We start from the raw sequence: 27,597 nt of genomic DNA on the forward strand, positions 1-27,597 counted from the left end.
GCTAAGAGCGGGACTTAAACCTAGGTGGGTTAAACGAAGTGTCCAAATTTTACCAGCTGAGCCAAGCCCTCGTTGACTGTCTTGCTATGTTTTAAACTTATAAATTAATTATTTGACCCAACAATGTTTATAATAGATACATTTAGAGTTTAAATTTTCCTTCACCAACTATGAATTATATTATAAAAAAATAAAAATATTTTTTTGGAATATTGACATGATAAATCCAGGGTCGGCTCAATAGGTGATGCAATTGATGCAATCGCCTAAGGCCCCCAAATAAAAAAAGATTCCACTTGTAAAAAAAATTATATATATAATATATTTATCTATATATTTTAATTAAAAAAAATTTAAGCATTTTTATTGGTCAATAAAATTCATTAAAAAGACCCCTTTATCCTAAAATGCAAAAAATTAAAAAGGAAAAAACAAAAATGTTCAAACTTCAACTAACAGAATTAAATTTTAGGAGACAATTTATTAACTCATTCTTGAAATATGCTAAATTCAAAATTAATACTAGAAAAATTCATTAATAATACAACGTAATTGTGTTGAAATATGCTAAAATAGAGATTATAAATTTTAAAAACAAAAGAAAAATCTCTCATCTCTCTATCTCTCTGCCTCTCCATCTATATTCTTACATTTCTTTTCTTCATCTTCATCTTAATTCTTGATCTTTTTCCATAAACTCTGTCAATCAATGAAATTTTTCTTTGTTAATTCCCTTCAATTCACAGCAAATTCAAAATTGAAACCAATTTACCAGAGGTAATCTTCAGACTTCAGAAAGGCTCTCTGTCTTTTCAAAAATGAAGAGTCAAGTCTTCTATTTATTTAACTTATATTATATTATATATATATATATATATATATATATATATATATATATTTAGTTTATTTTACTGTACAATGGTTTGATGGGAGTCCCATCATGGGACACGTTTGATAGGACACGTTTTTTGCTTTAAGGGTCCGTTTGGATAGAGCTTATTGCTGAAAACTGAAAACTGAAAACTGAAAACACTGTACCAAAATAGTTTTTAAATGTGTAAATAGTGCCGTGGGTCCCATTTTTAATTTAAAAAAATCTGAAAAGTGAAGTTTGTGGGTCCCGTGAACAGTACACGGGACCCACAAATTTGCTGAAAGTCAACAAAAACGGCTACTATTCATGCACAGTAGCATGAACAGTAACCGCTTCTCCTATGAAACGCGTGAAACAGAAGAAAAAAAAAAAAAAAAAAAAAAAGCTGAACGCAGACGCCCCTTTTTTCATCCGTATCCAAACTCAGCCTAAAACTTAGCCATAGGATGGTTTCTTTAGAAAAAAAAATAGTCGTAGGATGATAGGAGTATAGGCTGGACTGCCCAGGCGCACAGCAGCATAGGCTGCACAGTGTGTAACTGTGCAGTGCAGCATAAGACCACAGTTTCTCACCTTTTTTTTTTTTTTTTTTATCTGAACACGGTTTCTCACGTTAATATAAATTATTATACCAATTAATAATTTTATATATATTATATCAACTTATTTGTATTATAGTCACATTAATTTATTGAACTATATATTAAATTAATTTTTATTTGTGAAGGTTTAGACTTTACAATAGTTATGGTTTTAGAAAAATTGCAATAACCAAGTTTTATTATTTTATAATTTATATTTTATTTTTAGTCAAATTATCATTTTTAATTATAAATAGTGTTTTATTTGTCTATAAATATTTTCTCATTATAAATGTCTACTAAAAAAAATTTATCCAGATATGGAAAACTTCAAAAAAAAAAAAAATTAAAAAACAAATTGAATCTAAAAAAAGATCTATAGATAAATTTATTATAAGTATTAAGAAAAACACAATAAAAAGGCCCCACTTAAATAAATAAAAAAATTTAATATATTTATTACTTGATTAATTTTTAAATATAAAAAGGCCCCGCTTAAAATTTTTGCTTAAGGCCTCCAAAGTTGTTGAGCTGACCCTGGATAAATCACATAGGTCAATTAAAAAAAATGAATGAATGTCAAACTTTTTCCAATTTGTCTTCCTCTTAAGACAAAATTTAGATTTGCATCTATCCATTGTAATTATTCTTTGCCGTCAAAATGCTTATATGACTTGAAAATTAATTAATTCCACAATTCTATTTGTACAAGAACCATCTTCTACATTTCACATATGAGCCATACCCTACGGTGAGTATCACACAAATCATACACAGCAAGTCATGGCATTCCCTCTAGAGGCTCTTTGACCAATATTTTAGGGGATATTTAATACATGCACTTAAAAATTGAAAATATATATTTAAAAATATATGTGAATAAAAAAATTTATAAAAATATATAATATTATTTAAAAATTAAAAATATATGTTTGAGTCGGTGTATAAACGAGATCTTACTTACCAAAGTCACTATCTTAGCTGACCCCAAAGTTCATTACCACGTGTGGCCAGAAATCAATCCCACAAAATTACGTAGACAAGGCAAAAAAATAAAAAATAAAAACATAATCACACAAAATATACCAACATGGCAAAATTGTCCTACATAAAATACAAACCGCGATATTGGATGTGGTTCCTTATCCCCATAGATTACATTTACACTGCACCCGCCATTGACAACTCAGTCCCCTTCTCTAAACTCTTCCATCTCTTCCCACCAAAACCCCATAACCAAGAAAAGCACACAAACAATGGATTCTCTACCGTTGAACCAATCTCTCTCTCACCTCAAACTCTCTCCCAAACTCTTTACTTTCCCTTCTTCTTTTCCTTCCCAACAATCTCTCACCCTCAAACCAAACCACACTAACCCCACTAGTTTCAGTTTCACTCTCTTTGCTACCCAAAACCAAGAAGAAACACAAAAAACACTTCCAAAAAACATCAACAATTTCGACAATTTTAATGAAGATGAGTCCTATGGCGAAGTGAGCAAAATCATAGGAAGCAGAGCGGTTTCACAAGGTGGGTCCTACGGGATGGAGTACTTAATAGAGTGGAAAGACGGTCATGCCCCTTCGTGGGTCCCATCTGATTACGTGGCAAAAGATGTAATAGCCGAGTACGAAACGCCATGGTGGAACGCAGCCAAGAAAGCCGACGACTCGGCTCTGGCTCGGCTCTTAGCCGCCGAAGAAGATTTTCGCGACGTGGACGCTGTGGACTCGGAGGGACGCACGGGTCTTCTCTTCGTGTCTGGGCTCGGCTCCGAGCCGTGTGTGAAGCTCTTAGCCGAATCCGGCTCGAACCTCGACCACAAAGACAGCAGCGGTGGCTTGACGGCTCTTCACTTAGCGGCTGGCTACGTTAAGCCGAGCGTGGTTAAGCTGTTGTTGGAGCTCGGCGCCGATCCTGAGACCGTTGATGAGAAGAATCGTACGCCGTTGGATTTGGCGAGAGAGATATTGAGAGTGACACCGAGAGGGAATCCAATGCAATTCGCTAGGAGATTGGGGCTTGAGACTGTGATAAAGGCTTTGGAGGAGGCAATATTCGAGTACGCTCAGGTGCAGGAGATTTTGGAGAGGAGAGGGAAAGGTGATGATCATGTTGAGTATTTGGTCAAATGGAAGGACGGCTGTGATAACGAGTGGGTCAAAGCTGGTTTCATTGGAGAGGATTTGGTGAGAGACTATGAGGCTGGGCTTGAATATGGTGTGGCTGAAGGGGTTGTGGGGAAGAGAGTTGGTGATGATGGTGGTAAGATTGAGTACTTGGTGAAATGGACGGATTTGGATGAGGACACGTGGGAGCCTGAGGAGAATGTTGATCCTGATTTGATCAAAGAGTTTGAGGAGAGTCAAATAGGTATGGTTGGAAATGTTGAGGCCCAATTGAGCTTGGATGGGTCATGAAATGAGTTGGGTTTTTAAGGCCCGTTTGGTAAGAAATTTTTAGTAATATTGTGAAAATACGTGTTGTGGTGTTTAAATAACGAAAACTGTTGTTTAAACAACGTTATCAAAGAAGCCCTATGTTCCTTCTTTTTTTTCTTTTTTTTCTTTTTTTTTTGTAATTTGAGATTAGGATTGAGGATACTTGATTTGGGGTTTGATTAATGAAATTGGGGAACACTTTTTTTTTTTTTCTTTTCCTTCTTATAAAATATTGTACATTACTAAGAAAACCAAATGGGTCTTCATGGTTAAGTGATGAATGTGGGGTACTTGTGTTTTTAGAATGAACAACAAGATAAGGTCACGGGATGGCAAATTGTATTTTTACCTTTTAAGCTTTTTTGTCTGTCAAACTACCATTATATCCAATAGGAAGAAGATCTCTAGTGTGCAATGATTCAATAGCTCATGGATTTTGGTTTTAAATATTGAGAAACAATATGCAACTGCAACGGGAAATGGACCATGGTATACAAAAATGGTCTAACTTGACATTATCAGAAGTAGATAGAAGTTAGTAACACTCCTAAATACAGTGTTGGAATTAATGAAAGCTTGCACTCGATTGGAAATTCTTCTTGCTAATCACAAGGGCTTGGAAAGACATTTCAATTATGGACCTTGTGAAGTAAAACTGAAAAAAGAAAAAAGAAAGGTCCATCAAAGCCTAGCATAATGTGTAGAGTGGATCCAAAACTTTCAAACATAGAAATTAGAAAGAGTCCAGTGCAGTAGTCCATTAGTATTTAGTGTAAAGCACATGGCCCGGCCCAGACAGACATAACCCAAAACCAAAACCCACACGACTCCTATTTCAAGCGGTAAAGCTAACGGAAAAATTTGGTATTTGCCCATAATTTACAAATTATGGTGCAAAATGTCCATATTTTGAAAATTTTGCCACTTAATTTTTTTTGAAAATTTAAGTGAAATTCAACGTTACTAATGTCGAGTTCCACTCAAAAATATACATAGAATTCAATTTTTAAAATATTAAGTTTTAAACAGAACTCAATTTTGTTAAAATTAAGTTTAAAAATAATGGCATTTTACTATATTGTTTCAAAATAATAGTATTTTGCTGCACAATTCCCTAAAAGTAACGAAGAATTCTAATTCTAACTCTGCTAAAAAGTAAAAAGTAAAATAAATACTTTTAAGGAGGCCGATGGGAATGGTTGCAGCAGAATCAAGTATGACTTAGAAATAAATGATTTGTTTGAGATTTGCTTATTTTGTTGAAACTGAGAATTTTTTGTTGAAAATTATGTAGATAAAAGTAAAAGTTAGTTGAAATAGTACAGTAAGACCCATGAATAATCCAAAAAAAGTGCAGTGAAACATATGAATAGTAGGAAAAATAAATTGAATAGTAAAATAAGTTGGCAAAATTAATCTATGCCAAACACACACAAAATGAGTTGGGTTTTATGTTCATTTTTGTTGTTGTAAATTAAGATGAGTTTTGAGAATGAGTGGTTATAGAACTTAATTTTAGTGCGGTAAATTGTCAGTTGCTGTTCATCACTTCCACGAAAATTTAATATTTTTTCTCTACGGCTGTCATGGCATGTCACATTATAGCAGCGGTAAAGTTATAGCAAAATCCTGGATTTTCTTTTTGAGGATATTTGATTTTGAATTTTTTATTAATGTGATTGGGATTTTTTTTCAAACTTTCAAAATATTGTAAATTGTTAAGAAAACCAATTGGGTCTTCACTTCATACTTAAAAGTGATGCATGTGGGGTAGCTGTGTTCCTAGAGTGAACAACAAGATCAAGGTCACGACTCACGGGAGAACAAATTGTTCATTTACCTTTTAACTATACTAATTGGAGAATGCCTTTAGGCTTTTTAAATCTTTTATGCATGTTTGTGAATCCACCAGTTATATCCAATAGGAAGGAAATCTCTGCGTGCGTTTGGATGGACCGTTTTGCCCTGCACGTTCAGCATTTTTTGGATCTTAGTGGTACCGTTCACGTGCTACCAAACTCACTTTTCATAAATTTATAGGTAAATTTGAGTCTCACAGTATTATTTATATTTTTAAAAATTATTTTGCTATAATATTTTTAGTAATAAATATTTAATTTTTAATAGATAAATAATATCCAAACACACGTCCAAAAATTCAGAGTCCGTTTGTTATACCATTTCAAACTCATATTTTTACATTTTAAATAACATTAGATATTTTTTCACATATTTTTTTATCCACACATATTTTAAAAAATTATAAAAATTTCATTTCAAACTGTCGAATTAAACACCCTCAGGGTGCGTTTGTTTTGACAGTAAACCAATTCCGGAAAATATTTTCAGCATTTGCGGGTGTTTGGCAACACCGGAAATTTTGGTCAAACGGAAAAAAGGAAGCGTTGACCGTAAAACAGGCCCTCCCCACCCGGAAAATAATTTCCATGTGTATTTTACCTTCAAACTGAGTTTTCCGTTGGAAAACACAGAGAAAGAGAAGGAGAGGGAGAGAGCAACAACCACACCAGAAAAGAGAGAGAGAGCTAGAGGGAGATCGCCGGGAAGCCAAGATCACGCCGTCCTCAACCCAAAGGCTCGCCGGCGAGCTCGCGTCGGGCGAGATCGAGGCGCGATCTCGCGCCGTCGAGCTCGCGCAGGGCGAGATCGAGGCGCGATCTCGCGCGGTCGAGCTCGCGGCGGGCGAGATCGACGTGCGATCTCGCGCCGTCGAGCTCGCGCCGGGCGAGATCGACGTGCGATCTCGCGCCTCGATCTCGCCCAGATCGCGCGTCGATCTCGTCGATCTCGCGCCGTCGAGCTCGCCGCGCCGGCGAGAAACCCTCCCCACCGATCTCACTCTTCCTCCTCCCTGTCTCACCTCTCTCTCTCAATTTGATTTGGCCGGTGATTTGATTTTTGTTTGTTTAGAAGATCATGGATTTTAATGTTTTATTATAAAATTTGTTTGGAATGTGAGAAAATAGTTGAGAAAATGTGAAAAATTTGTATTTTCATAATGTTACCAAACACTTGAAAATATTTTTCAAAGTTTTTTTTAAAATGCCACCAAACACCTAAAAATATTTTCCTTTCCCGAAAATATTCTCATTTCTTGAAAATATTTTCCGGAATTGGTTTACTGTCAAAACAAACGCACCCTCAATAGCTCATGGATTACACCCTCAATAGCTCATGGATTTGGTTTCATATCTTGGGCAACTATAAAAATCGAAAGAATATAGCAATCAATAAATGCAGTCAGGTTTACCAAAAAAATATAAATAAATGCAGTGATCAGAAATTCAGAAAGACAGCTTGCACTTTGATTGTCAAGTACCATGGATTTGGAATTCTGCTTGCTATTTTCAAAACACATGACTTGGAATTTGGAAAGGGCACTCAATTAAGGACCTTGTGGATTTACATTCTCAAAAGTAAAACTGAAAAAGAAAGAAAAAGGTCAATTAATGCCAATGGGCCCAAAGATTTCCCAAGTATCCAACCCAACCAAACCGTCAAACTCCAAACAACGTCACATGTATGAAAAGTGATAATATAGACTAATAGCCACAGGTTAAACTAAACTATATATTTACCTATAACTCAACTCGTGCATGATGGGATGGCCCATTGTCGCGCCTGATTTCTCGCCTTTTCTTTTTGATTGAAGAAAGATAAATTTATAATTGCATTGGTTACCCTTACACTACGGCTGGGTTTGGATAGTACTGAAATGAAATTTTAATGTATTTGTGTCTTTGTCAGTGGGTCTCATGTACTATTTATATGACACATAAATTGTCTAATTCTGTAAAAATTTTATTAAAATTGGGTTCTACAGTACTATTCATATATTTAAAAATTATTTTGCTACGGTGTTTTCAGTTTTCAACAATAAACGGTATCTAAACAGATCTTACTTAAACTTTATTTCATTGTGTTATGATATATATGAGACCATTTGGACACTAACATGGTTTGAATTCGCAATTCTTGAACTAACAAATATAATGAGTCATTAAGGCTTTCCACCACTAAGTCATCTTTCTAAGTGGTCGTAGTTTGTTTATTCCACGTTCCAATTCCAAGGGTCAAAAAACCAAATTTGAGAAAATAATAGCAATACCCTCACTTGAAAACACTCTAATTCATGTTAACTGGGGTTAGGGTAGACATTTTAACCTTCCATTAAACCCACAATTAAACCACATCATTGTGCAATCAACAAGTGTAATTACACCATTAAGCATAGGAACATAATTGATCATGATTATTTACAACTTTTTTTCAAAATTGTACATATGATATGTTGTGATTGACGTATAATAGAAATGGGTTTGATGGTAAATCAATGCAAATATGATGTTACTTTAATCACAACTTATCATTAGCGCATTGAAAAAAAAAAACATTTTTCCAATAAATAAGAGTATGTATTTGATCTTCAACATTGTGGTACACAATAAATTTAATTTCCATAGTCATCTGACTTAGAAAAAATTATAGCATACTTATCATATATGTTACCATGTAGGGATTAATGTTTATAATCCTCTAATAATCCTAAAATCATTTTCTAGTATACATAGAAATAAAATCAAACTTAAAAAATAAGACATTGTTATTAAATTGAAATGACAAAAGACTTCATCAATAAAACGTATAAAAATTTCTTTGGAGTCTAGAGTGTTAGGGCTTGTTTGGTAACGTTTTTTAAACAATAGTTTTCATTGTTTAAACATCTTTTACCAAATGAGCTCTTATAATTTAGTATTCTTTACAAAAAAAGAATAAAAATTTGAATCTTCATTCTCCACCGTTCCACTTATTGTAACAATTAAATTATATTTAAAAAAAAAAACTTTTTAGTTAGATATATTGAAAAGGTTTTTATTAATTGGTGTAAGGAAGTTTTCAACTAGTTTTACTTTTATTGGAAAGTAATCAAAATTAATAAACAAATACTTTGAATTCATTCTAGAAAAAATTTTATTGAAAATTGAAAAAGATATGAATTTTTTTTTTTAATTTCTAATAAAAATAATATATTATTATGTACTCATATATTCAATGCGTGTGATTCATTTTCCTCCCGACCCCAGTCCATGCAAAAAAAAAAAAAAAAAAAAAACACCACAGAAGTCATTAATACAAACAAGCAAAAATACAGCCTCGCAATTGAAAATCTTCCCACAGATAGATAGAACTCTCTCTTTCACACTTGTCCTCGGCTATCAGAATTGCCTGTCACTTCCTTCCTCGGTTCCATAACAGCTATAAATAAATACTACTACAATTTTATACTCCTCCATTCTCATCCACTCCTTGAAAAGATCAAAACCCAAAATACTTTTAACTCAAAAACAAATAAATAAACCAAACCCCAAAACCCCTTAACCCCTCTATATGCTTCTGTTTCTGTGAGACTTTCCTCTCTCTCTCTCTAGTCTCTACTAATGGCAGTGACAATGCACACAAAGTCGGACTCAGAGGTGACGGTGAGCATGGACCAAGGCTTCTCACCACCACGTTCACCACGCAGGCCAGTGTTGTACTACGTGCAAAGCCCATCGAACCACGACGTGGAGAAAATGTCATACGGGTCAAGCCCTATGGGCTCGCCCCAACACCACTACTATCACTGCTCACCGATTCACCACTCGCGGGAGTCATCCACTTCGCGATTCTCTGCTTCTCTCAAGAACCCCAGAAGCCTATACAGTTGGAAGAAGCTCCAGAAAGAGGCTACAGATGGAGAAGACGATGAAGATGATGAGGAAAGTGGAGGTTATTTTGGAGGGTCTTGGCGCTCTGTGAGGTTGTACTTTTGCTTTGTTTTGCTGTTCGTTTTGCTGTTCACTGTGTTCTCTTTGATCTTGTGGGGTGCTAGCAAGAGTTACAAGCCTAAAGTCTTCGTTAAGGTACACACTGTGCTTTCCTTTTGTTTTCCTTTGTGTACGTAGTTTGTTTGGACGACAGGATGAGATTGTTTTGATTATTTAAAAAATACTGTAATTAACAAAATTAAAGCAATAAATGTTTGTTTTTGTTTGTTCTTCGTTTTTAAATGGAAAAGTAATGTTTGGTTGGGAATAAGAAAAAGTAGTGAATGAGAAAACTATGAGGACTGAGTATAGAAATTAAAAATAAGGAATTTATTGGGATGGATATAAAAGTGAAAAGCTAAAAAAAGTGAAACTGTACTTTATTAGGTTGAGAGAAAAAATAATAATAAAAAATTTATGTAAATTTTTATTTTATCCTATTTATAAGAAAAGTTTTAGAATTTGCAATAATATTTAAAATTTTTATTACAATAATATGTGTTGTAATAAATTATCATTACATGTTTGCTATATGGTTTGATTTTTACATTAACTTACTTTATATAGTAAATAATCTTAAAATTCTAACTATTTCTAGGATTAGTTTGCTTGCTTTGTAGATTAAAGTCTCTTTGACCATAATATTACCCTCATTTCTTTTCCCCTTTTTTCATCTCTAAAAACTATAAATATTTTGAGGAAAAATTAACTCACACTTTCAAACTAAAACAAACACACTTGAGGGAATTATTAGTATATCCTTGAATTTTACATAAAGGTTAAATAGCATATAAATATAAGCATGATAAACAGATAAAAGCTACAATAGTATTTAAAATAAGAGTCTTTAATCAGCTGGATTAAAACTTATACAATCAATCAAGCACAGTATATGTTCCGACTACCAAGTCAATCTCAGTCCCCGAAAATGTGGAATATTTGCCGTTTTAGTTGGTATAAATAAAATTATTAATAAATTCCGCAAATTTAGCATTGTATTTGTTTATCATTTATTTATTACTAAAGTATAGTATTTTTTTAATAGAGAATATTAAAGTATTGTATTAAGTTTGAAATATTTTTTTTTGACTAAGAAGATAAAAGTTTTGAAATATCAAGATGGTACATAATATTTATTTTTTATATTTTGTTGATAAGCAGAACATAGTATTCGAGAACTTTTATATACAAGCAGGGAGTGATCACTCAGGTGTACCAACAGATATGCTGTCATTGAATTCAACGGTGAAGATCTTGTACAGAAATCCTGCCACCTTCTTCGGTGTCCATGTCACAGCTACTCCTCTACAACTTCAATATTATCAGCTCCAGCTTGCCTCTGGTCAGGTCTGTAAAATAATAAATTACGGAGGCACTTACCAATTATCAAAGTGCTTAAACAATAAAAACGGTTCTTTAAATATTATAATACGTATTTTTATTTTTAAGATATTTTGTCATTTACACTTTTTTTATAAACTTTAAACGTTTTTAGAAATTTTTTAAGACATGTTTAAGTATTCTTTTTTAATTTTTAATATTATAAAAATACATGTTTGAGTGAAATAAAAATATAATAACGCTAAAAACTATTATTTAAAGGCCTTCACTCCTAAACCTTGAAGATCATAATCAACTTTTCTTAAAGTCTGCATTATCCCTGTTGAAAATATAGGTTGGTGTTCATCCATGGGCAATGTGGTCATTTAGAAGTTGTTATATTATTCATAGGGCCATATATGCGTGTGGGGTAATGTTTGGGTCCTCGGGGTTTGTCGTCTTGGGAGGTGGGAACTGTGAATAGCAGAAGTTTGAATTTGATTGGCCATTTCTTTATTGGAGTGCCTGCAAAGGCTGTGACAAGCCTGTACAACCGAAAAGCCTAGTCTTTTTGTTTGAAAACTACATCAGGGTCCATTTATGTTGTATTTACTAGTCTTTTGTTTGTCTCTTGGCTTGTCAATAAGGTTCCCTCTAGACTAGAGGATCTTGATTTTCTGAGTTGGAAATTTCCTACATTTATAATCATCTTGGCCATTTTACTTGTCCCCAGAAACAAGTTAATGGACTTTTTTTTTATTCGATTAGACGTGTCATGGACTTTTGGTGCAAAGGAATACTTTGATTGAAGTATTGCCTGCTTGTGAAATGATGTAGACTGAAGGGTCCATTTGTTTAAGCTTTTTAAAGTACTATTCTTTTACCAACTTATTTAAAGTTAAATAATCCAATTTTAGCAGCAACATAAGCATAATAAATTATCAAGGTTTTTACTGTACTTTAATAAATTATTTTAGAAAATTATTTATGAAAATTAAGGTTTTTACTGACATACCTTAAAAAATTATTTATGAAAAAGGAGAAAAACTGAATAGCTTTTTTGACAATTTTTTCAATTTCTTTTCTAAAATAAATGATTAGTGTATACCGTAATTAACTTCATCCTATTATTAATAGCAAAACTGAGAAGATAACTGTTAATTAAGGAGACAAAATAGAACATGAGTTCGGACAATCGGAACAATGAAAAGTTAGAGAATATACATGACCGGCCCTAATTTAATTAATGGTTAATTGTAAGATGATTTTTTAAGTTATATAAGGAGGGAACAAAGAATATTACGTTAAATTGAATAGAATATAATTATAATGATGAAATAAAAAAAAGGACTAAGGTATATTTTCAATCAACTTAAGTTTGGAAAGCGCGTTTTGCGCATTTCTTAGCTCACTTTTTTTGTGTGGGTCCTGTGCGCTATTCATAGGACCTACAAGTACTTTTTTTTTTTTTTTTATTGAGTCTCACAGTTTTAATTTTTAATAATAAGCAGTATCCAAACGTAATCTAAAAAATCTTAACAGATAAATGACATGACCCACAGTATACTTTAAGACGTAGCTCCATTTAGTTGTTGAAGTTACCCAACTTCACTGTACCACTTAACTAGTTGCATAGTGCTGGACTTGTTGAGCAACTTTTGGAGAGGGAAAGCTAGAATTTTAAGTCATTCTAGTTAGGCTTAAGATTAAACCTGAAGGGGGTGCTTTTGTTAGAGATTAGAGAAGCTGTAATGTTAATCATACAGTCCTATCTAGGGCTATTTTTCCATTTTACCTCCCTAACTACATAATATTTTTATTATAAGCTTATACCAAGCAGACGTGCAATCAATCAGTTGGCTTAAACTTCTAGAATTGTTGAGCTACAACAAATATGTTGTAATCTGATTAAATTACTATATATGTTTTCTCAATGATGTCCTTAATAGACTATGGTGTACTCCTATATAAATATATTTGGTGATGGTGCTTAATGAAACAGATGAAAAAGTTTTATCAGTCAAGGAAGAGCCAGAGAACGGTTGTGACAATGGTGTTAGGCCATCAAGTGCCACTCTATGGTGGGATTTCGGCAATTGCAGATGCAAGAGAGCACAATGAGAGAGTAGTAATTCCAATGAACCTAACATTTGTGATGAGGTCAAGGGCCTACATTTTGGGAAGACTGGTGAAGTCCAAGTTTTATACAAGAGTCCGGTGCTCTGTAACTCTTAGAGGCAATAGACTAGGAAAACCCCATAATTTGACAAATTCATGTGTCCACCAGTGAATGACCTTAGACATTCTGGGATTTTCCTTGTATATTGGACGTCTCAAGTCAGCAAATTGAGTCTCGGTAGAGAATTTTTTTCATTCTTAATCTTACAAGTTTAACCTTCAAATGTTTCAGTCAAGGCATTAGAACCTTGGTTGTTTAAGACTTGCAAATGGATGGTGGGACTTGAGAGTAGATTTTCTCTTCTCATTTTGTGATGTATATTTTGGTAGTTGTATGTATATATAATACAAAAGAGTCTGCTTGCCTTTTGGGCATTTATATAGAGGAATCTTCCTTCAAGCATTATCTTTGATTGTTGACAATAGTGTGAATTCAATACAGTGGCATTGTCCAGAGATACATATCAATGCTAGAAATCTGCAGTTCCGCAACTATTGCACCAAATCTTTGTTCAGTCGTTTTTTGAGAGTATGTGTAGATGCTGGACTTGCTAGGCAGATCTCACAAGCTCTTGAAGCCAACTGTTATAGTTGGAATTGCGAAACTGACAATCATTTTGTAGCCTATGGTTGTTATGACAAGTTACATGGACAAATGCAGGACCTTTGGGCTCCAGTTCTTGATGTGAGATTGCTAGCTCTATGCAAGTTGTGAAAAGTGTGGTCTCCAAATTTGCTGCTAATGTGACCAATATACCATGCTGGGACTCAGAAGCGTATGACAGTATATTGATTTTCTTGTGCTGTTACTGTACTATATGGTTTAGTAACGTTTTGCAGCTTCCTGATGCATATTTGCGTGTAAATCCAAGTGCGCACATAATCAATTCCTTTTTTTGATCTCTAGTGTGTACATTATCTATTCCTCACATTTTATATTTGTAACATAGTACTAGTGTGATATATTAGGCAGCCAAGAAGCAGAGATCCAAAATTCAGCCTTTGTGGGCCATTAAGCAAAGCAAACTAAGCTTACAGATGGTAGAAAAAGAAAACAACAGCTGAAAACCAGGGAATCATCCAATCAAGACTCTTGCATGCCACATGAAACACTTCAGTTAGAACAAAACAAAAATGCATGCACAATAAGCAAATGGCTTCTTAGAAAAAGTGATTGAGAAACTTTCGTTCCAGGTTCCATACATTCTAGTTATCCTTCTTCTCCTCTTCATTTTTATGGCATCCAGGTAGCTTCTCCTTGATTTTCTCCAAGATTCCTTTCTTCTCCTTTGGTTCACCTTCAGGGGAATGCTCATTTGTAGCGCACTCAGCAGAAAAACCATCTTCTGCCTTCTTGTGGTGTCCTGGAAGTTTTTCTTTGATTTTCTCTATAAATCCCTTTTTCTCCTCTGGGTTTGTTGCCTCTGCATTTTCCACTTCATTGCCTTTCTCAACTGAAGTGAATGTGTCTTTGCACTTATTGTCTACCTCTTCCTTTTCGCCTGATAATTTTTCCTTTAAGCCTTTCTTCTTCTTTTTCTTCTCTCTTTCTTCATCTTCTTCATCACTAGACTGCACATGTTCAAAGCAACTAGGATTTTGTTAATATAATATTGATTGTCAAATCAACTTCTGTTTATAATAATAAATGTTTTTTGTATGGAAATAAGTCTTGGGATACGTTTTCCTAATAGTTGTGATTGATGTATGATAAAAATAGTATTAGTGATTAGCACATATGAAAGTAATGTTGCACCAATCACAACTTGCCACTTTTATGAATTAGTTATCTACTTCACTAACTCAATCTAATGCCTGTCTTGTCAGTTGATAAGTGAAGAAATACAATGAAACATAAGAAAAAGAATCAACAATGAAGCTAGGAAAACTTAGTAAATGGATTCTGAGTAGTTTGAATGAAAACTGCACCCAGTTTGGAAGGCACCAGACTTCCACATTGTGTCAAGTAGTTGGCTACATGAGTAGTTCATGTGTAAAAAGTCTTTATCTGGTATGACAAACACTTGTTTAATTACATAGTTATGCAATAGCTTACCGAGCTAGAGTTGCTTTTGGACCTGTGGAGCTCCTCCATGAGAGTGGTCTTCTCTTCCTCTTTCATTGTCTTGGCTTCTGTCATGGCCACATCCTCTTGGAGTTTCTGGTTTTGTTCCTTATTCAAGAACATCTCACAGTTCATCGATTCTCCTGCAACCTTTGGGGCAGTCTCACTTTCCTGGACTGTTGAATATTGCTGATCTGCCATGGTTATAATGTTAGCAAACAATAGAAACAAAGCTTTGGATGCAATATATGATGTTGATGATATGGTTGTGCACTTATACTACACTGTAGGTTTTTGCCGTTGAAAGTGCTAGTATATATAGGAGAAGATTGAGGGAACATGGTTGATGTGGCACTATATTTTATTACAATGCATAATATAACAAAAGTATGAAGAATTTGAAATGATTTTAACTTTCTTTGTAAATGCGGTCTGCAGCTCTGCGAGTTTGGACATGAGTGGGATAATGCATATCAAACAGTTATCAAGTAATGTCAAAATTTAGGCAAAGTTACTCAGTTGGTATATTTTAAGTTGCTTGAATTCAATATCATGTGACTGCATTGATCAATATAATAATATACTGTATACATGTTATCTTCTCTGAAGTACAACTAAATTAAATTATGCGACTCATTGATCAATGCAATTACATGATTGAATTTAATTGAGAAACCAAATGTATAACACTTAAATAACGGTATATTTTTTTGTAGTAAAAGAAATAGAGAAATGCATTGCCAGCAAATGTGTGCGGTATGCATTGGTGAGGGCTTATATGGTTCTCTTGTTGGTCATTGGGAGGAGCAAACTAACAAGGGTCGGTGTGGCCGGTCCACACTTACCAAGAGGTTCCCCATGTTGCTAATGTGCGTGAGGCTTCGAAAACAGGAACTTGTAAGGGCCTAGGAGTACGTTCAAGTGTATTTGTTAATTCATTTACGCATAAATTTGTTTATGCTTATATTGATTTGGATGTAATTTTATTGCTTTCAAGGTTATGTTTCCTTTCCGTAATGGGATAATGCTGTTAATTTGAAACAAGCAGTGTCATAAACTATTTTTATAAGTCTCGTAACTTGGCTAGATTAGAACTTTTCATAACTCTTGCCAAATAGCCACTACGTAAAGCTAAATCAAATTTTTATCACTTGGTGCTTAGAGTTTGTTTATGTTCATATCTTAACCTCCAAGATAGTTTAGGAATTTATAAAGCCAATATCCAACTCCCTTCTTAAAAATATAGGATAAAGCTAACAGACCCTTTAAAGGGTTTTAATTTTCTTTTACCAAGTAAGGAGGAGAGGAGTAGATATTAGATAATGGTTGATATTTATTCTGAATATTCCTTGGCTTTTATTTATTTATTTTAATTTTATTCTTAAAGTTTAGTCTTCTCTTTATGAGATTTTCTCTTTCAATCTAATTAGTAAAATGCAATTAATCATGAAAATTTTTAGTAATCAGAGGGGTTTTGACTGAGCCAGCCATAATTGTGCTAACTAATGAAGTAACTTTAGGCGTACCGGAATGTAAATCTCATTGGTCAAGGTATGCAATACCCTCCGTAAAAAACCATAGTGTTACTCTACAAATTTTTGCAAATTTTTAGAAATTTCCTTTTGATTAGCAAAGAAGACTCTGTTCAGTCAATCAAGCCAATATCATTTTGTGGTTTTATTTGTTGATCTTTATTTTCCTTTGAATTTTTCAATATGGTTTCAATACCAATTCAAACTATCAAGCCCAATCAATGATTTGAATGCAAGCACTATCACCCAGAAAGTTATTGAATCTCCATTTTTGTAGAATGTGAGGCCGATGCTATTAATATTGTATTGGTCACTATACCAATATAAATACGCCTTGTAACACACCAAATAATATCGAGTTCTACTGCGGTTTTTTCAAGTATTTCTAGCTAGTTGTAGGGGCATTGGGCCCAGTAATTTACCAAGGATGGCCCAACGAAGTCTTTTGGGCTAGAAACCCAAATCCGAAGACGTCAAAATGATCTTAGAGTATCTGAATGTATCTCATAAAGAAATGCCAAGTAAATATATGATAAACGAATGACCAAGTTAGGTCCGAGGAGAAGATGTGTCCTCGGATTGTTAAGCCGAGGACATAGGAAGAGAGGTTTAGTGTCCCCAGGCTATGTTATAAAGAATCCTACGACTACGGGAATATACAGTACACGTGGAGGACAATAGAAGGAGCGGTGAAAATATCTAAGGTAAAGCTGCTACCACCGCCCATACATTAAAAGCTCTGTAATTGATACGCTGACTGCATAGATGGAAGGATGGGACCCCAGCATGGAGTTTGGAACTTGGTTCCTAACCCCAGCGGGCTTTAGGGAAGAATTGATGGGACAAGTATCCAAAATCAGCATTGTAACCATGAGGTGGAAGATGATGAAGAGAGGAAGAAGAAGTATAAATAAAGGGGAAGACATACGAAGAAGGGAGAGGCTTTTTCAGTAAGAAAAAGGGCCAATAGTATATGATTATATCCAAACTTTAGGAAGTACTATTATAAATTATGTTCGGATTGTGTCCGAAGAGAAATTTTCAGTCTTACTCTTGTAAACAACTCTTTATTTTGTGCCATTGGGCCCAAAGCCCGTTCTTTTTCTTGTCATCTAAACCATCCTTGAAATCTAGATTACAAACCCATCCTCTACAAATTTTATTGTAAAAAAAGGCATTTTAAGCCCATTTCCTTCCAGTCATAGTTTGAAAATTTGAATTGTGTCCTTACACTAGTATTGACATATTGGCTGGTACAAAATAAAAAGAAAATGAATTTAAAAAAGTTAAAATATGTGAATTTTAACTCTTATCTTTATAAAAAATTAAAATATTTCATTCATAGATGAACAAGTCACAAAAATAAAGGGAAAATTTGAACCCTAACTCTCTTAATAAAAGAGAGCAAACTCTGCAACTGAGTTACAAAGCACTTGACATATAAAATTCCTAAATACAAAATTTTCTCCTCGACCTTTGTTGGAGTTAACGCAAGCGACTATTCTTATAATTAATCCATAATGCATACGCTATATATACTTTCAAAAGTTTAATTGGTTTAATTAATTTCTTACAAATGTATCTATCATTAAGGCTTGAAGAAGTCGGATTTTAAGCCTTTGTCAGATAAGGTCCAAGCCGCTGCAATAACTATTAGAACACTGAAGACAATGCCAAAGCAACCAAGCACCAAGTTTATAGACCATACCACACGATTTGGTCGAGGTTTCTTCATTGCAATCCACATGAAACATGGATAAGCAAAAGTCAAAGGCAATGCTATACCTCCCATTAGAAGTGTTAGGCTTCCAAAAAATTGCAAAGCCACAGCAGCAAGGAAAGTCAGCCCTCCAAATAAAATGCGAAGCAATGTACGAACCCACTTTGAGCATGGCTTCTTCTTCTTGGTTATGTAGCTCATTTCCATGTTGTCAAAAGCTGGCATGGCATAAACTTGGAATGTACATAAACGGTTCACCAATACTAGTAGGTAAATTAAGCCCATCATTAACTTTGAGGTTTTGGGTCCATGGATTTGTGAATATGCACTCAACAGTCCTCCATTAAAAGGTACCTGACATTCATTGAAAAAAAAAAAAAAAGTCCTTAGATAAGGAGATTGTACACTACTTTGATATATATATATATATATATATATATTTTGATGAAATTTGTTCACTAGTCACTACTTTGAATCTTTGATGAGTACAGATTATTGTAACATGTTCAATTTTGGATGGTTTAACATTTTTCACAAATATACTAGAGTAATAACAAGTACAATCTATAAGACTTACATGAATGAGATCAAATGGGGATTAGAACTTAAATGACTCAATGTTGCTCTTCTCTCTTTAAGTAAGTGAGGGAGGGGGATTCGAATTCAGCTTCTCCCTATGAACTATGAAGAGACTGGACAACCTCCTCATTTAATTATTTATTTTTTATATAAATTATAATGATAGTTTTTTTTTTGGGACATATACGATGGTCCATTAACAGTGACCTTATGTTTACCCTTTTCATTTTAGCTGAGACGATATCTCATGCGTCGGACGCATACAAGAATTTTGCATTTCAAACTTGTTTATGATGTGTAATAAAGACCCATTCACAAATAAGATATCCAATAACATAAGTTACACGCTGTAATCATGTTCATTTGGTATAATTTATTTTGAAAAAATTGCACCTAAAAAAAAGATTTTGAAAAAATGTACCGTTTTAAAATCATGCAATATTCATCAGTCATTTCAAATGGACACTAGTTTGATGCAAACATCACGAATGATATGCTGCAAATCTCATCAAGTTCAATAAAAGAAAATGTGTTTGCCTTGTTTCCATAGGCCCAAAATCCAACTATTGCGAGGGGAAATTGGCTCATGGCGATCACTATATATGATATTGTCACTGCTCTGCACATTGGCTTATAGGATGTTTGGTTTTGATCTGAAGGCAATGTTCCCTGCAACAGTACACAGAAAAATTAACAAAAAATTACATTGAAATTGAGATGACAAATGTGTGTTTTGCTTTGCTATATTAAAAAAAAAATAGTATTACTTGTTAGTTTTTCAAATTACATTTAAAAAAGAAAAAAAAAACATGTTAATGGTTATGATATCATTTTGAGTTGAAAAGGGAAAAGGTCATGTTTTTCTGTCATCAGTCATCAATCAGTCAAAATAACTTAACCTTTTCCCTCTTCAACTCAAAATGATAGCATAACCTGTACTCTATGTTGCACGGACACGGACACGGCGATACGGCAATTTTTGAAAAACAAGGACACGACACGGCATGGACACGGCAATTAAATAATTAATTAAAATTTATATTTAGGCATATTTTTAATATTTTTAGACATAAAATTCGTTTATGTCTAAAATTTAAATTATGTAAGAACTACAAATAGGCAAATTAACACCCAAAGTAATACAACAATATACATATAATGTTTAGAGTACAAACCAAAAGTTTAAATAGACTACATTCAACATCAAACTAGAAACATAAAAGTGATTGTGAGAGTGGGATTAAAAAAAAAAAACATTATATTATATGGCACATAATATTAATGTAACAACATTATATAATATATATATCCCACTCTCACGGACACACAGTGACTGTGAGAGTGGGATTAACAAAAAATAGCGTTATAAGTTAAATACTTAAATAAGCAACCCGTCTCATTCACCCAACCAAATGGGCAACAAATATCTGAAAGAAAAAAAAAAAAAAAAAACAGAGAGAAGCTTAAGCCAAGAGGTCAGACCTGAGATGTCCATGCCGAGAGAGAGAGAGAGATCGGAAGGGACAGGGATGGAGCTCGCCGATCGGCCCGATCTAGCTCCGGCGAGGGACAGAGGGCAACGGCACAGCGGGCAGAGGTTAGAGGGAGGGTGGGTGAGAGCTTAAGAGGTGGGTTTTGGGCTAATGAGTTCTCACTTCTCAGACTTTTGTTTTAGGGTATATCATGAAATCAGCGGTATTGGTAAGTCCATTAGTCAAAATCTGTGATTTTCCTTTTTTTTTTCTCTTTTTTTTTTTCACTGCTGGCGTGTCGGATGTGTCGGAGCCACGTCGGCGCCGTGTCGGAGAAGTGAAAAAAAAAAAAAAAAAAAACAGACACTACTCGAACACTGGAGTTCGGCGAATTGTACCGGTTCCGATGTTCGACATGTGTCGGACACGGACACATCGCCAAAAATGGCGTGTCCGTGCAACCTAGCCTGTACTTATAAGTTACTGTAGAACATAGGTTATAACTTTGGGCTGAGCTTTGTTAAGTAGTTGGATTAAAGTTGGCTCCTTTTCTTTAGAGGCCCTTGCACCATGTACCCCAATAACCGTTTTGGGTCCTAAATTTGGGCCTAGGGACTATTTAACCTTGACCTGGCCTGCAATATTGCAGGCTAGTTCGAGTGGCAATGGGCTGACCACTCACTGTGGAAGCCTATCTAACCAAAAAAAAGAGTAGAGATTTACTTTCTTTTTTAATTGATTAGATGGTAAGTAATGATTAATTTGACATGAATAAAGTTCTATTTGCAGTGTTCCACTTTATATTTCTTTAGTAACAACTTGTCATATATTCATTCCTTTTTTTTTTCTTTTTTTTTTTTATTTATAAAACAATCAAAGTTAAAATAAAAAAAAAATTAGATACAAAAAATTATGATTGGTAGAACATAAAAAAGAACATTAAAAGTGGATATGAGATTTTTTATCGATTCAAATGTTGTTTTCATATAAAACAACTCATAACACAAAACTTTCACACACTAATTATAATTTGCTGCTCCCTAAACTTTGAAAAGGAAAAGGATGTTAGGGATACTAACCTGTATCTCAAGGATAACATTATGAGGACGTTTGGATAGCGCATTTGCACGTCCACGTCCACGTCTGGTCTCTTTTTTTTTTTTTTTTTTTCAAGCGCGTCATTGGCCATGAACAGTAATTTTTTGCATGAACAGTACTTTTTACACGTTTAAAAATTATTTTGCTACAATGTTTTCAGTTTTCAGTTTTCAACAATAAGTTCTATCCAAACACACTCTATGTCCTCTAAATGCGAAGGCAATGATCGCAAGTGCATTCAACATATCACTGAATTTTTTCATGTTTGATTTCATTGCATCAGATTGATCGTAGGATATGCCTGTAGGCCTACCCTTAGTGATTGAGAGAACTAAAATCAAAGTACAATATCCAATAGCTGTAGTTGCCCCAATTAGAGACACCTTAGCCATAGAGTTTAGGTTGGGTAGTTGGGCTATAAGTATTGCCATGCACATGAATACCAAGAACCGCTCTGTACCTGATAATGGCTTGACATGACACGTGGCCTCATGTTCACATATGGTTTTAAATAAGAGGTCCAAGATCTCACCGCCATTGATAATCAGAAGGATACACGTACCTCCTGATGTGTACATCAATGGGAATTTGGCAAGAAACTTCCCTAGTTTTGGACCTGCATATATTAACATAGTGTTAGCCAAACATTGTGATTTAATTCCTTTGTAATATGTTATTTGACCAAATTCCATTAAGTCTTAATTTTGAAATATGATTATTCCTAATATTTGTTAAGGTGTTAAGTTGTGATTGGTAAAATATTACTTTCATATAGGTCTACTATTAACACTAATTTTATTAATACAATATTTATTAAATCACTTTTTAACCCCCCCCCCCCCCCTCCCCCAAAAAAAAAAAAGAATTAAAGAAGTCTCCTTGCACTAATTAACCAAAAGAAACTTTTGCAAGTTGTAAATATCTGCTGTAGCGAATTCCATAAACTGATTAATGTAATCCAACGAGAATAAATATGGTATAGAGCTGCCACACAAATGCTAGTGACAAACATATGATAGCCCATGCCCTGCAACCAATGAAGTTAAAATCAAATGATAGGACTTTAATTTCTTCAAGTAACTGCATTTGGACCTTATTGGAAGCAGTTTTAAAAGTCTTGAATTTGACTAATATTAGACCAAATTTCAGGGATGTTAACTGTATTTTACCCTTTAATTTAATCACATATTTGAATTTGATTGTTATTAAAATGATAACATTGTTTACGTTATATAAGAAATTTGGGGTTCAAGTTTTGCCTAAAACAAAAATCATAGGTTAATATTCTATCGTACCAATCAAAATAAGACAATCACATAATTGAATTTAATTAAAAACCTAACTTTTAAACTTTTAGTAATAGTAAATTCAAATTCACAGTGAAACTGGTTTATTATTCATGTGTGAAAAGAAGTGACATTTTTATATTGAAGACTTTTTTTTCCTATATAATATATATTAATAAGTCATTACTATATTGAATAAGTTTGTGTGACTGTTCTAATATATAAAATCTCTAAGACATTGTTAAATGTGAGAAATGTATGTTCTTGACCTAATATTATAAATGAACATAAAAAAGAGAAATTCCATTAACATACCTTGAGGTTTGGGCTAATGGTTATTCGGTCCAAGACTTTTAAAAATTGATCAATTTAGTCCCTAAAGCCAACTTAGTCCCTAAAATAGTTGAGAAAAATGATTAATTGGTCTAATAGCGTGCCAACTTAATTAGTCCCTAAGACAGTTAAGAAAAATGAATAATTTGTCTAATAGTATTAAGGGACTAAGTTGGACTAATTGGTCAGTTTTAAAAAGTCTTGAACTTGAATGACATTAGCCCAAACTTCAGGGCATATATGTTAATGGAATTTATCCTAAAAAAACTATATATCATCAACATTTAGGTCTACAGTGCCGGTGTGTGGAGTCAACTAGGAAACATCACCTAAGAGTCGAAGACCTTTCAATTTTTTAAGAAGTATCATGAACAGAAGATGAAAATTAAGTGTCACGCGAAATTGCCTCAAATATTGAGAAAAATGAGTAATGTAATGTATATGTTTTTTGTCATAGATGAAAATAAAGCTATTAAATCTTGCTCTATAAATACAATATTTTATGACAAATTGAATATAAAATTGTTCTTAAATTAATAATATATGATTGCATTTTAGCTAAATCAAGTATTCAAAAATTTAAGAGTGATAAAGGGAAATTATTATAATGTGGATGACATACATTCAAAATCAAATCGTATCTATCTATATAAAAAAGTATGGTTTTTTTATATTGTGTTGTACATATGAGTTGAGTTTGAGTTTGTTATCAAGTTAGATCAAATTTTAAGCTTGGTTCATTTATGAAAACGAATTCAGCAACAATCATTTTATTTAAACCTTTAGACAATTTATATGACCAAAGCAATATTTTGTGGAGACAAACATGGAGATTTGAATCTTAAATGTCTCTATTGGAAACAATAAGAGGTGTCAATTGAGTTACAAGACTCTTAGCCATCAACTTTATTTTTATAACATATATGCATAAATTTTTCTCATGAACTAGATAATTTATATAACCAAATGAATATATTAAACAACCAGAAACTTTATCTATCTTATCATCTTCTCAATAAATTTGAGATTAACAATGGTGACGCTATTTTCTGGGGGGTAATGTGCAAAAATTAATATTAGTATTTTATTTTTCATAAAAATAGGGGAGCCATGGCCCCACTTTGCCCCCCCTTCCATTCGCTAGTGAGATTAATGAACTTCACTTTATATTCATATTACATATATAAGTGAAGCTTAAATTTTCATAAGCTTGTTCCCAAACATAATATTATATTTTGAGCTTAGGATTGTTTATCTGTCAAATTTAAGGGTTCGTTTGGTTGGAGGGGTGGAAATGTGAGAGGATAGAAAATGGTGGGAGGATGGAAAAGTAGGAGGATAGAAAATATTTTAATTTCTCTTATTTTTGTTTAGTTGAGAGTAGAAAAGTGGAGAGATGAAAAAATTGAGTTTGTATAAATTTACTCACACACCCTTGTTAAAAATTGATGATCAATTAAAACAAAAAAGTGACAAATAACCAAAAAAAAAAGCAATCACCCAATTTATTAAAAAATAAAAATCGTATAAAAAATTCATGTCCAGTTAAACAAAAAAAGAACCAAAAAGAAAAAGAAGAAGAAAAACAAAACAACTATCACACCTAGGGGTGGCAATTCGTGTTCGTGTGTCGGGTTCGTGTTGTGTCAACTCATACGTATCCGACTATATGGGTTAACACTAACTCGACATGTTTATTAAACGGGTCAAGATTTCTCAACCCTAACACGACCCATTTATTAAATGGGTCAGTCGTGTCGACCTGTTTATCTAATTTTATCAAAATGAAGAAAAACATTTCTGGAAAAACAAGCAAATAAATATTTTAAATATAAAATTCATAACTAATGAGTAATTATATCACAAATAATCATTCAAAACTAAAGCATATTTCAATATCATAAATAATCAATCACAATACGTTAAAGAAAATAAACTACAACAACTAATAAGTTTATATACCTATAGTTTGAATGGTATATTGGTAAAATTTCATTTAATTAAACGGGTCAAACGGGTTTCATAGGTTGAACCCTAACCCAACCCGTTTATTAAACGGGTTCATCGTGTCAACCCGAATATGACACTAACCCATTAAGTCTCAACTCATAACCTGCTAATTTCGTGTCGTGTCGTGTCGGGTTCGCGGGTCGTGTCCAATTTTGCCACCCCTAATCACACCCACAGCCTATAAAATCAAAAAAAGAAAAAGAAAAAAAAAAGCAACGTCTTGGAAAGGAAAAGAAAAAAAAAAAAAAAGGAAGAGGAAACTACCCACGAAAGCACAAAAAAAAAAAAGAAAAAAAAAAAAGAAAGAAATAAATAAAGGAATTGGGCGAATTGCACATGTGCATGTATACATGAGGATTTTTGTCCATTAAACACTTCCATTTTTTTCCTTTAGTTTTCTCTCCATTTTGAGGAGAAAACTTTTTAGTGGGTCCGATGAGAAAATACTCAGGCCCTACTATTTATTTTCTTTCATTCCTGCCCAACCAAATGCACTTAGAAAAAGTTTTATTTTCGATTTTCTCTCTAAAGTTTTCCATCTATCTTATTTTACCTCCAAAGAAACCTACCCTAAAAGACTAAGTTGAGTATGATAGATTACTAGACAAATAAATATAAACAAAAAATTTTCCCTAAGTTGTGCCAATGTAGCTACTTATGATCAATTAAATTTATTCTCGGCCTTGGGGTACTCTAAATTCCATTTCTTCCTATACTCGACAATAAATTATATTTAAAGGGATCATTTGGATAGAAATAAAAAATGACAATTTTAGTTTATAACTTGAATATATTATGTATATTGGCTAAAAGCAAATACAATTAAACATCATATATCAGTGAAGTGATTCTTTTTCAAGCACTTGAGCAAACCATTTAAGGTCTACAGTCTGTTAGAGCTTGACTTAGTCATCAAATTCACACTGCCACTTTTTTTCACTTGGATCAATTTTGAACAATGACTTTGGTTCAGCAAAATTGACTTTAATCATGGCAACTTAATCATTGAAAAGATAGCTTACCATCCAAGTGAGGCAAATGCAATAGGAAGCAAAAGAGCTTGCAATCCAATTCCTGAGCAGAGTAAATGAAACGTTGCAGAAAAGGTGCTGCCATTCCTGGACTCAGTGATGGGGAGCCAATCTTCCTGTGGATTCGGCTGGCGACCTTGGAAATTTGTAGATTTAGTACTCTTTGAGGGATCACCATCTATAATGGTTATCGTTTGCATTAGCTCTGCTGGGAATATGGCATTGGAGGATGAAGGTGGAAGAGCCATGACTTGTCTATAATCTTGTTCTACCATTTCTCCCATTGATACCGTCCTCTTCTCTCCAGCTCAAAAGCTATATGAGATTTATTTATTTTTTTGAGAAGAAGCTATACTGGTTCTTTTTTTTTTTTTTTTTTTTTTGAGACTCAAGCTATATGGGATTATGATTGTTGTCTAATAGAGCAACTATTTTAAAACTAGCTAGTAACCCGTGCAATATATAAGTGCATGAAAGTTTGACATAATCGCTCCGTTTGTTTCGATAGAAAACATTATATAAAATAGTTTTCTGTGTTTTTCAGTGTTTGGTAGCATTAAAAAAAAGAGTCAAAGGAAAACTATCTTTGACCAACATAAAAAATATAGTTTATTTTTAGAGATTGTTTTTTACTAATTTTTTTTTTTTGAAAACAATTCTATCTCACAATAAACTAAAGAAGGGAAGTTAAAATATCGTTTTTCAACTCATTTATGGTTACTACCAAATATAGGAAAATGAGATAATTTAAAAAAAAACATTTTTTAGAAAATGACTAATTTTCTAGAAACAATACTATGAAAACAAATAGAGCGAATATATTTTTTGTTAAATAAGAAATTTGGAAATTATGATAACTAATAGACATTTATTATAATTGTGTTTGTATATGAAACTAAATATTTTAATACGGGGCATTTATTATGATTGTACTTGTCTATAAAACAACTAGACTCATTACATGCATTTTATGCATACAATTATGCTTTTTTTTTTTTTTAGAGTTATAATGCTTAAAAGTGATATATAAATAACTATGTGTATTTTTTTTTAAATAAGGTAATGTGTCGTGGAATAATGTTTGAAAATAAGATAAAAAACCGTTAGAAGTTGAAATCTAATAGGGCATTTGAATTTATTGATTGAAATAAGAATTGTGATAAGTAATTTTTTTTTTTGTTGAGATTTGAACAAAAGAAAGAAGATATACGTTAGTGTGGATGGATGAAGATTTATGATAACTATATAG

General features: G+C 33.2%; 3 protein-coding genes and 1 pseudogene across 3 annotated transcripts; 2 read left to right on the forward strand and 2 right to left on the reverse strand.

The window, feature by feature from the left end:
- Positions 1–2,573: 2,573 nt before the first annotated feature.
- LOC142643342 (signal recognition particle 43 kDa protein, chloroplastic) lies at positions 2,574–4,103 on the forward strand. Its single transcript, XM_075817909.1, has one exon. It carries the CDS (start codon positions 2,712–2,714, stop codon positions 3,873–3,875), a length of 1,164 nt encoding a protein of 387 aa, XP_075674024.1. The 5' UTR covers positions 2,574–2,711; the 3' UTR covers positions 3,876–4,103.
- Positions 4,104–9,205: 5,102 nt separating this feature from the next.
- Positions 9,206–13,628, forward strand: LOC142642822 (uncharacterized). The gene is made up of 3 exons (XM_075817246.1): positions 9,206–9,820; positions 10,886–11,071; positions 13,047–13,628. The coding sequence occupies exons 1-3, from the start codon at positions 9,356–9,358 to the stop codon at positions 13,332–13,334; spliced, it is 939 nt and encodes a 312-aa protein (XP_075673361.1). The 5' UTR covers positions 9,206–9,355; the 3' UTR covers positions 13,335–13,628.
- Positions 13,629–14,428: 800 nt separating this feature from the next.
- On the reverse strand, positions 14,429–15,488 carry LOC142644549 (uncharacterized). The gene is made up of 2 exons (XM_075819137.1): positions 15,279–15,488; positions 14,429–14,794 (listed from the first exon to the last, which is right to left on the reverse strand). Exons 1-2 carry the CDS (start codon positions 15,486–15,488, stop codon positions 14,429–14,431), a joined length of 576 nt encoding a protein of 191 aa, XP_075675252.1.
- A 2,919-nt stretch (positions 15,489–18,407) lies between these two features.
- Positions 18,408–26,632, reverse strand: LOC142642129 (lysine histidine transporter-like 8; annotated as a pseudogene).
- Between the last annotated feature and the right edge of the window lie 965 nt (positions 26,633–27,597).

Source organism: Castanea sativa, chromosome 7, assembly GCF_040712315.1.
Source record: "Castanea sativa cultivar Marrone di Chiusa Pesio chromosome 7, ASM4071231v1".
NCBI classification, from domain to species: domain Eukaryota; kingdom Viridiplantae; phylum Streptophyta; class Magnoliopsida; order Fagales; family Fagaceae; genus Castanea; species Castanea sativa.